Genomic DNA, 11,733 nt, shown 5'->3' on the forward strand with positions numbered 1-11,733 from the left:
CTTTAGATCTGCCTGGTTCACAGGGAGGAACTATGTTTGCTTGCTTCTATTCAGCCCTTGAGCTGAGCATTTCCTCTCCATGGCCTGATCGCTGTTAATCTGGCCGATGCCGCCCCTAGGGATTGGGTAGCGGATCTTCTGATGTGTGGCAGAGGTGATGGCGTTGATCTTGCCGATCCATGGTCTCCCTAGAATTCCATTGTAGGGTGAGACTTCATCAATGACCATGGACGTTTGCGAGCTGATTACTGGTAGGGTGTAGACGTCAAGCTCTATCGTGCCCACGGTAACCGTTATTGCGCCATTGAAGCCAGTCAGCAACTTGGCTGATTTATTAATCTTTGTTGGATGACTGCCAATTGTAGGATGTTGGCTGCACTGCCCTTGTCTGCATGGATTCGATCAACCATGGCCTGAGCAAATTTGAATGTTGATGACAAGGGCGTCGTTGTGTGGTAGATCAAGGCCGACTAAGTCTTTCTTTTGGAAGCCGATCACGGGATCGTCTTCTGCCAATGAGAGGCTAGTTGAGACATGGGAGATCATAGTAGCCTGTTTGATCTTCCTCTTCTTTTCTTTGTTGGTTAATCCGGACTCCTCTGAGTCGGCTAGGATTATGTTAATCTTTATGACCTTCTGGGGTGGCTCCTTAGCGGTATCGCGGTCTTCTATCTGCTGGATGGCCTGCTTTGCAATGAACTCCGTGCAATGACCTTCTCTCACGAGTTCTTCGAGATGCGCTTTCCAAGCAAAGTAATTATTCGTATTGTGCCCATGTGTCGCATGGAAGGCACAATATTTTCTGGTATCCCTTTTGTCCGGATCTTCTTTCAAGGGTGGCGGTCTTTTTACCCAACGTTTGTCGTTCACTTGGGCTAAAATTTGATGTATGGGGATGGAGAACTTGGTGTAGTTCTCTTTTGTCGTGGCATCTCTTTGTAGGTGTGACCTGCGTTTGTCTTTGTCCCTGCTGCTAAGCCTGTCGCCTCTTTGTTCTGCCCGCTTCATGTGCCAATCTTTCTGCTCAGTGGACTTCTTCGCGGCAATTCGATCGTCATCTCAGAGTGCATAGCGTTTTGCGGTCGCGAAGACCTCTGCCAGAGTCTGGCTGGGAGTAATAGTTAGCTCGCGATATAAGTCATGTTCTGCTGGAAGACCTTTCTTGAATGCAAAAGATGCAATTTGGTCATCACATCCTACGATATTGGTCTTTTCTGCTTTGAACTTCTTGATGTAATCTCGAAGGGATTCATCGGGCTTCTTGCACAGGTTGAACAGATGGTCAGGGTCCAATAAGAAGTGTATTGTTTAGTGAAGACGTAAGTAAGCTCCTTGAAGCTGCTGATCGACCCGGATGGCAGGGTATGTAACCAATCCTGAGTTGCTCCTGGCAAAGTCATTGCAAACACCTTGTACATTAGCACGTCTTCGGCTTTGTAGAGGATCATAAGGCTCTTGAAATGCTTCAAATGACTTTCGGGATCGGAATCGCCTTTGAAGCATGTGAAAGAGGGCGTTGATAATCATTTCGGGGGAGCAGCGTGCTCAATTTTGTAGGTGAAAGGTGAGGAGTTTGCTCGGTCTACCTCAACGCGTAGTGTATCTTCGAAATTTCGGCCAATCTTTAAGTCTCAAAGTCGGTTATTCACAAGCTTCTCAACATCTTCTGCACACATGGCTAGTCGATCATGTTGATAACCATCGAGATTTAGGCGATGCTGATTGACTTCCTCATTAGTTTGCGAGGGTCAACCTTCTAGGTTGCGCTGCCTAGGCAACGTGTTGGTGGACTGCGCTTGCGAGGGATTTTCTGTAACTTGGCAACGAGAGTTGGTTCTTCGAGAGCTAGTAGCGGAGCTCTTTTCTTCACAGTCCTCATTGTGATGATTGTCGAGTTGACCTCCCTAGGGGCCTAGCCTTTCGTGAATATTTCTTTGTGAGCGGGCAGCAGAGCGCGTCTCTTCACAATCCTCGTCGCGATGGCCGTCAAGTTGACCTTCTTGGGAGCCTAGCCTTTCATGAACGTTTTCCTGCGAACCTAAGCGAGTGTGGATGTCAGATCTTGGGCCCAGCCTATCATGCACGTTGGTCCTTAAATTCAATCTGGATGGGAGACCTCGTCTGCTTTGAGTGTGGCTTGCAGACACTTGCGACATGTCGACAAGCTGATCTCGTTGTTGTGCATTTCCTTGTCTGCTTACTCCTGCTCGGCCTGCTTGGTTCCTATCGAACTACCTATCGGCGCGTTCGTTCATCCTTCTCTCTTCGCCCTGTTGTCCAAGGCTAAGGTTTTGAGCCAAGTTTATTTGGTTGAGGAGCTGCCTCATCAAATTGTTTTGGTTGTCCATTCTTTGAGTTAGCTAGTCAACTCTCAGATTAAGGTCTACTTGACTTCATGGATCAGGAGGAGAGAAATGTGTGAAGCCCAATTGCATATGGGCTAGGGTTTCATTGGATGTGTACGTGGGAGCGTGTGTCGAGCGTGGAGGCAATGGAGGGAAGTCGGCGGTGGTAGTAAGCCCACCTTGATGGGAAGTTCCACCATACTCGGCGGCAGTGCTATGAAGGTGGCTAGATCCGGCCACGGAACCTTAAGATGGTACGATGACGGCAGAGCCCGGTGCGATGGTTTCAGTCACACGGGGTGGTTGCTGTGGTACGGCAGCTAGGGTTTGCTGCGGGTTTATGGCGGTGGAGCTGCCATGTCGATCGTGGGATCGTGGAAGGAGTAGCTTTGGGCCGTCACAGATTGAGCCATTGCGGCAGTCTTGCTCCTCGTGCGCTTGCTTCCAACCATGGTTGTTTGGAAGGCTTCGGTGGATTGAAAAATAGGAGGAATGAATTCCTTGAGCACGCGTTGAGTATAACTCGTGCTCTCAATGAAAGCACTAATTGTTTGTGCAAATAATCTCACGGGAGAATATTTACTTCTAGATCTTTCAACCTTCGATCTTCCTTCTCTCTCCTCCTCAATTCCTGTAAAAAAGATTGGAGTAAATAGACCACACCCGGAGGGTGTTGGCCAAAGGCCCTTCGATGCCTAAGTTAGTTCGAGAGTTTGTAGGAAAACAATAGCTAAGCAAATGGTACGGAGTTTGTATGTAGGGTGTGAACCGGGCTGCCAAAGCCTTGTGTAGTGGCTGAAGCCGTGTGGAGAAAATATGGAGAGTGGAGAGGGAGAGGGAGAGAGCTTCGGGTATTTTTCTCGGGTATTAGGAGTAGGTTTAGATGTGGGTTTTTTTGAAGTACTTTGAATGATGAATGAGGTCGTCTATTTATAAGAGCCTCGGGGCTAGGGTTTCGTAGAGAATATGCTGAGTTTATTATCTACCCAAGTTCGTAGGGATCGATTCAGACTTGATAATATCTGAATTAATGATATTATCTCTTTTTAAAAAGATAACATCTGAATTAAATGATATTATATTCTCTTTATTAGGATAATATCTGAATTAATGATATTATCTCTTTACATAAAGATAATATCATATTAATTAAGATATTTATCCCAATTAATTAATTAGCCAGATAAACTGGTTTAATTAATTAATTTAAAAGATAATCTTCTTTTTCATGTGGCGTGCTGTGATTGGAGACGAAAATATTTACTCCTACAATCGTCATCACCACTCCTTACCATAATGAGAGCCAAGTTTATACTATCTCGTTGTCGTTGTGATGCTTACAAGGACAAGCATAGCATCATACAAACTTAGGGGTCGTTTGGTACACAAGCTTGGCTTGGACTGGCTTGGACTAAATTTAGTACCATATTTGTTTCATTTAATTCTAGTCTTAGATGGGATTGCTAATACCGGGCCCACCAAAAACACATCCTTAGGAGGGGACTACTAATCTCATGTAGAAAAGGAGGATTAGCTAGTCCTATGTTTACCAATGTATGAGATGCATATATTATATTGTAATACTAATAATATATATTACTATTATTATTATTATTACATACACATATACTATAATGTACATATATACATGTATATACACATATACAAGTATATATATACACATATATACATATATAATATATATATAAATACATATAGATATATACACATATATTATTATTATAATATACTCATATACACATACATATTAATATTATAATAATAGAATACATGTATACATGTATATATGTACAATATATTATATTATATATTAATGTACATATATACATGTATATATATAAACACATATATACATATATAATATTTAATTATATATAGATATATACACGTATATTATTAATATAATATACCCATATACACATGCATATTAATATTATAATAATAACATACATGTATATATGTAATATATATATATATTATTATAATACATATATATAAGTATATATACATATATGTGTATATATTATACCCATGTATGTATTATAATATACATATACACACGTATATACACATATACATTATATATTTATATTATATGTATATATATTATAATATACATATATACACGTATATACATGTATATTATTATTATAACATACCCATATATATTATCTATTATAATATACATATGTATATGTATATGTATTATACCCATGTATATATTATAATATATTATAATATATGTATTATACCCATATATTATATACATGTATATATGTATATATATATGTATATTATAATATATAATATATATACATATATTATACATATATTATATATACATATGTATTTTATAATATATATATAATATATGTATATATACATACATATATAATATACATATATACACGTATATACATGTATATTATTATTATTATTATAACATACCCATATATATATTATATATTATAATATACATACATATATATAAATATATGTATATGTATTATACCCATGTATATTATAATATATATATATATATATACACCTATATACACTTATATATGTATGTACGTTTATATTATTTAAAATATATAATATTATTATAATATACTTATATACATGTATATACATATATATTATATATATTATAAAATACATATATACATATATATAGATATTTTTGAAAAAATAAAAAAATTATAGTCCTAGTCCAAGCATACACCAAACGCAGGATAAGTGTTATCCAACTTAAACCAAATCAAGTCAAGCCAAGCCAGTCCCTAAGCATAGTCCATGCCAAGATAGTCCTGTGTACCAAACGAGCCTTGTAGTCTTAACTAGATATGATTAGTTTCCATCGAGATTTTACCGTATTATTTTTAATTAAGCAAAGAAAAATAGATTTTAAATAGGATTTACATGCATACACATGACGTCCCTCCTTATGCCTCGAAAAGTGGCCAACAAATTCTAACCTCATAATTTTGAGTGGATATGGTTTGTTTATACGAGGAAATTATGTAGTATTACTTTTAAATAGAGAAATAATTATATTAATTAAACATAACTTACTTGCATGTACCTAAGAATTGGCCAACAATATCTCACATTTTCTTTAATCATTGCCTTTTTTTTTTTAGACAACTTCACAACAATGTCTTCCTTGAGCTAAAATGGATTCCCAATCATGAGCTCCTCAAGCTCTAAACTATGTAAGCCGGTATCAACAAACTTTGTATCAGACTCTACCTAGTTTGCTGCTTCTTCCATGGTTGTTTCTAACTAATGATTTTTTTCCTTCTGAGAATGTAAAGGTGAAAATGTCTCACATTGGAAAGTTGATAAACTTAGCAAGGGATTATAAGGCCACCTCCAAGCCAGCAGGCCAAACCCAAATTATCCTAAATTTTAGCCCAATTTATCTCCCAACCAAAGAAAAATATATGGCTGAATTTGGGAAAACCCAAAAGCTGGGCAGAAAACCAATCATGCTATTTCTTGGACTGGAAATTTTTTTGGTGGAGCCCACTGAGCCATGACACAACCCACATGCAAGGAGGCCCTGCAGCTGTTGTGTTGCAGATGATGTCGCGCGCTAGTGTTGCAGTGCTTTTTTTTTTTTTTTGGTTTTATTCCAACAATAACCCAAACCAACTATCCATATTAAATTCAAGCTATTTTAACAATTAAAAAAAGATCCAACAGCTGAAATTTACATCCAACGGTCAAAATAATATTTTAAATTAATCTAAATCATACCCAATCTCAAAACTCACTCCAAACTCTATAAATACCCACATATTTCGCAAATAAAATTATATTTGTGGAATTTCAATTTTTTAGGTCAAATTGTTCAAAAGTTAGATTACGAAGTTATTTAAAAAGATTAAATGAAGAAAAGTTATCCATGAAAATAAAAATTTAACTTAAACTATTCTTAAACAATAAAGTTGCGGATTTAAAATTTCAGTATGAAAGGTTAGGGGATAAACGGTTTGGGTCATGGCAAAACCCAAATAGTTAATTTTTGGAGGGGGATTTTTCGGTTTAGGACCAAATGGGTTGGAGAAGGCCTGGGGAGTTGGGATACTGCCCCTCTTGCCAATTGATTTTGGGGTACAACCTAAACTTCCTTCATAGTATCAGAGCAGGTTACCCACGTATGAAGGCCAACGACCACATGTGCTCCACATCACCCAATATTTATTGTCCACGTTTTAGGCTTGAAGTGTCGCCACACGTGCATGGGCTTCTGAGAATGTAAAAGTGAAAATGTATCATATTGAAAAGTTGAGAAACCTAAAAATGCCTTATAAGAAGTTGGACTACTCTCCTCATTGCTAATTGATTTTGGGGTCGAACCTCAACTTCCTTCACTCTCCTTAATCTTTCAAGACTATCAACTTCTTTTTTTATCTTCTTATTCTTCTTGATCAAGACTTGAAGACTTATTCTTACTCTCAATTCATGAAATAACATTGTTCCTCTGCGCTTGTTCCACTATTAATATGAGGTACAAGAAATTAGGGGTTGCTTCATCTACTTTCATTAGGTAGCAAACACACTGCCACTCTTATAGTTAAAGTATTATCCTTACTTCACAGCAGCGAAGGCATCTCTTTAATCTTGACGGGACTCAGCTCGGATTGCATTAAGACACATATCCAAGGTCTTGCAATGGCACTCAGCTCTGATCGCAACCATGGAATCATATTTGAAGAGTTTTGGCTCACAAGGTCATCTTTCTCAAGAACAATGAATACTTGAGCTAGGCAACTGAAACCAGTATGTTGGCTCACAAGGTCATGTTTCTCAAGAACAATGAATAATTGAGCTAGGCAACTGAAACCAGTGTGGTTATGATCAAAACTTAGAGATGGAATCTTTAAAACGTAGTTTTAAACATCAATCCTGAAACTAACACATTCAATCAAGAATGATGGCTTGTTTGGAGTAAATCTATGTGTATTAAATCATACTCATAATTCACAAGGATTCAAGAGATGGAATGAACAATTGAGGGTCCCTTTGATAACCATTTTAGTTTTCAGTTTTCAATTTTCAATCCATTCTGGATGGATATTTTCACTAAATTATCTAACTCAACTCATCATTGCATGTAAATCTCTTAGGGTGAAATTGGTCCAACCTAGCACCAATTCTTCTCTCTATTTACAGAATAACTGTTGAATCTTCAGAAGAAAACAAGACAAAACATACTTGGACTGCCCATGAACAAAATGGTAGAATAACCTTCCCCAAAACTCAATTCGTTCTTTGCTTCTTTGACTTTGGCTCTTCTTCTTCTTTAGGCTCTTTCTTAATTTGTAATAAAGACTTGTCGTCAACTCGCAATTCGAGAAGTTCCGCTTTTGCAAGTGGATTGTCCAAAAGGACTATCTCATCACTTTGTTCATCTTTTCCAGACAATTTTGCAAGCTCTTCCTTAAACTTAAGCAAAAAAGGATTCCCAATCATCAACTCCTCGGGCTCTAACTTTACTCGTGGGTTGGCAACAAGCTTCATATTAGACTGTAACACTGGCTCCTACTTCTTGTAATATTCCTGTTAATCTGCACTTTCTTTCTGCAAACAAGGAAGAAAACAAAGTTATTTTGAGATCTTGAAATGACAACTACTTTTAGTACTAAATGAGCATACCCTAAAGCATGTATAGCTGCCGAATTATAATTGGAGGGAAAAACAACTAATCCAAACAGCGAAACGAACAAATCATATTATTTCATGTTTTTTATTAAATAAATATGCACATTAGTGTTCAATAATGCTAGAGGCACAACATAGTATACATAGGCATATAAACTGATAAATCGATCCACATCCGATAAGCATTCGATTATTGATTCATTTTAAGACTTACAGAAAACAAATAATAATACTGAAAACCTCACTAGACTTTCTTTTTAATACTTTAAGTGTATTCTCAATTCATATAAAACACACAAAAAATTAAATAATCTCTTATATTAAATCGAATTGGATAAACTCTAATTCACATTTGATTTGTTAAGCTAATGGGATATTGGATTTGGGTCATAATCGGATTTTCACATTGACAATCTTAATTCATCTCCCATTATCGAATTCAAATTGGGTTCAGATCGGACGGATCTTTACTCGGAATAGAGCATTAACCTTTAAGAAATTGATTTTTGATCCGTTAACAAGTCTAACTATACCATTTTATCATCACCACATTATATCTCACATAACATGAATTTCCAAATCATGTATCACATCCTCTAATTTAATTACTTCAAAAGATTTAATTAATTTTCTTTATTTAAATGAAATGATATATTATTGCTCAAAAGAAATCGAAGGCACTATGATTCTCAAGAAAACATCATAAATAATCGGGAGGTGTTTCAATCAAAGTACAAACATTCCCGATATGAAGAACAAAACGATCTAGATGATGAGAAACACCATTGACTTGACGACGCATATTAATTAATTAAACATGATAATGAAAAATAAAACTAAATTAGAGAATTAATTATTCAAAACTTGAATCACATAATCTATTCATTAAGTAGATCTCATGAAATCTAACCTTGGTTGATGGACCCTTGTTCACCACAACCAAGATTTTCACCGGCACCGAAACTGTCACAATGATAGTGCGTCTTCCCACTAGTTAAGCTACCATCAACCCTTCTTCCTCTTTAAATATTTTTTCGTTTAAATGGTAACTTTTTTTTTTTTTTCCTTTTATATTTCTTTTCCTTCTTTATTATTCATCATCCTAATTGGCTCATCACAATTCATATCTGGCACATATAAATTGTCCTTATCCTTTGACTAAATTTTGACCGCCCACTTGGCAATGTTTGAATGACATGTCACACATGCACAGTGGCAGACCTAGTTGTATGCCTGGGTGGGACCCACCCTTATACACACACTTTATATTTATTTCAATATATATATATATATGATAATTTGGTGATAAAGAGCTAAGAACTGGAATAGGATTACTACTACTAGTGGTGAAATCAGATCCTTAGTATTTTCTCTCATGATTTTTCAGAAACTTCAACTCACTACAAGGAAAAGCCCTTTTGGCGGCCACCACATTTAATCGCTAAAAGGTCAATTTTCGTCGCTGAAGGCTAAGAAAGAGTTCATATATGGGTGGTTCGCCGATGTCAGTAAAGATTGCTCTGTTGTTATCGGAGCTGTGGTGGAGTGCCATATGCAAAGACTAGGTATGAGAGGACTGAACTAGGGAAGTAGCAAGATGGAAAAGGAGAAGTTTTTCATTTATAATCACAAGATCCACCAACGAAACCCTTTGATTGCCAAAACACAAAAACTGTAGAACGACGTAGTTTTATAAATTAAATTTGTACCAAGCATGTGGGCGATGAAAACACTTAGTCGCCAAATCTCATGAAAGTGTTTGGATGTGAATTTATAAATTAAATTCGTAGCAAGCATTTGTTGCGTCGAATTTTGGAGTTTCATGCCCACCCCACTAATAAAAGGGGCGACCAAAAAGGCGTTTGGTGGCAAAATCATGGCCTCGCCAAGAAACAATGTCGTCGCCTTACCTAAATCTGTCTTCGCTATTCTGTTCATTGAACACTTCATACATGCCTAAATCTAATGAAACGTTTGGCGACCAACTTTTAAAGTTTGGTCGCCCATTACCCTTTTACGCGACTAAATAATGTTAGTCGCTGAAAGTTTTGGTCGTAAAAGATGTTTTTCCTTTTAGTGACTATTTGCTTCTCTTTTGTTTTACCGTGAATTTAATTCTAAAAATTTCAAGTCTAAATGGCTTTTAAATATTCTTTCATAAAAATTAGATTTGTCAAAATTAACTAGTGTTAGGATTTAACTTGAGTTGAATAACTAGAATAGGATTAGAATAGTCCTTGTGGGAACGACCTCGTATTTGCTTGCTATATTAGCTTATGGTTCGTATACTTGAGAGTTTTATTTGAGTTTGGATTTAATATATTTAGGTTGAGTCTAAATTATACAACAAGTTTTTGGTATATATATATATATATATATATACAATATGTGCCAGATTTGTATAAATATCCCCTTAAAGAAGTAGAGAGTTGAATTCTAGGGTGCTCCATAGGTCAAGATGTTGTGCAGAAACACTCCAACACCTTGTCATTGATGGACTATGCGATGACACACACACAAAGCCCTTGAGAATAAAACACACACACACACACCAAAGAGTTAACACACACAAGAAGACAAAGATTTATAGAGGTTCGGCCTCATGCCTACGTCCTCTTGGTGATCCACCTGAGAAATTCACTTGTATGTAAGAACAACCTTGGTTACAATCAAGAACCCCCTTAGCTCTCACAAGAACCTAGTTCCATTTGCTCTTACTCTTTGTTCAAACCCTTCATGCACTTGAAAAACAACCTAGAATTCCCCTTTGAATTCTCTTGTGTTTCTCTCTTGAAAAATTCTCTTTTGAATTTTCCTCTCTATTTTTAACCTAGCCCTAAAAGTCCTATTTGTAATGCATCGGACTTTTGCTACAAGTTAACTAGGGATAGGAAAGTAAAACCTATTAAATTAACTAGGAATAGGAAAGTAAAACCCTATTAAATTAGGGTAGCAAACCCCAAAATAATAGGAAAAACTATCCTAAACCGCCAAGGATCTGCGTTGGATTCGCTATGTTCGCTCGAGCCTCTGGGACTGAGCGAAAAACCAATGCTCTGCAGCTCGAGCGATTGCACTTCCGCTCGAGCGTGAGAACCTAGAAAGAACTCATATGTAGGCCCTTTTTCTGTTGTTTCCTCTTCCTCCTTCCGCATCTATGGTGAGCCAACTGCAAGAATCTCCACCTTGGCTAACCATTAATCACTTATGAACAATTGTTGACTCCTAGAACATCTTTATGTCTTGGAAACCGTTCTAGTAATTCCCAAGAGCTCCACTATGGCAAGAAACCTCTTGCCTCAACGTACCTTATAAGTGAGAAGGTGCTCCACCCAATGCTAAACTTGGGCCATCCAAACCTCTTGTGTAGAAAAGAGATCCCCCATATCGAACTCTTTGCTCATCACCTTCTTGGAACCTTGAATTCTTGACATGTCTTGATATGAAAATCGCATACCAACCCTTATTCTATAAATCCCCATGTAGACACCAACTTTGCTCTTGGATTTATGAACTAACTCCTTTCTTTTCATCAAAGCACTCATCCAACTTTCTAACTTCATACTCCCAAAGCACTCGGAACATAGTTGCATCTTCTTTGTCCGTCCATCCAGAACCTGGGGACGGTTGATAAATTCCCTTAGGCTGGACCTGTTTGTGATGAAGCTCCACTCAAGTAGAACCCCTTTGTGAGTTG

General features: G+C 36.9%; 1 protein-coding gene across 1 annotated transcript; it reads right to left on the bottom strand.

The window, feature by feature from the left end:
- On the bottom strand, positions 403-1,008 carry LOC109948008. Its single transcript, XM_020559899.1, has one exon. The coding sequence runs from the start codon at positions 1,006-1,008 to the stop codon at positions 403-405; it is 606 nt and encodes a 201-aa protein (XP_020415488.1).

The sequence above is a fragment of the Prunus persica genome, chromosome G3 (assembly GCF_000346465.2).
Source record: "Prunus persica cultivar Lovell chromosome G3, Prunus_persica_NCBIv2, whole genome shotgun sequence".
Taxonomy (NCBI): Eukaryota; Viridiplantae; Streptophyta; class Magnoliopsida; order Rosales; family Rosaceae; genus Prunus; species Prunus persica.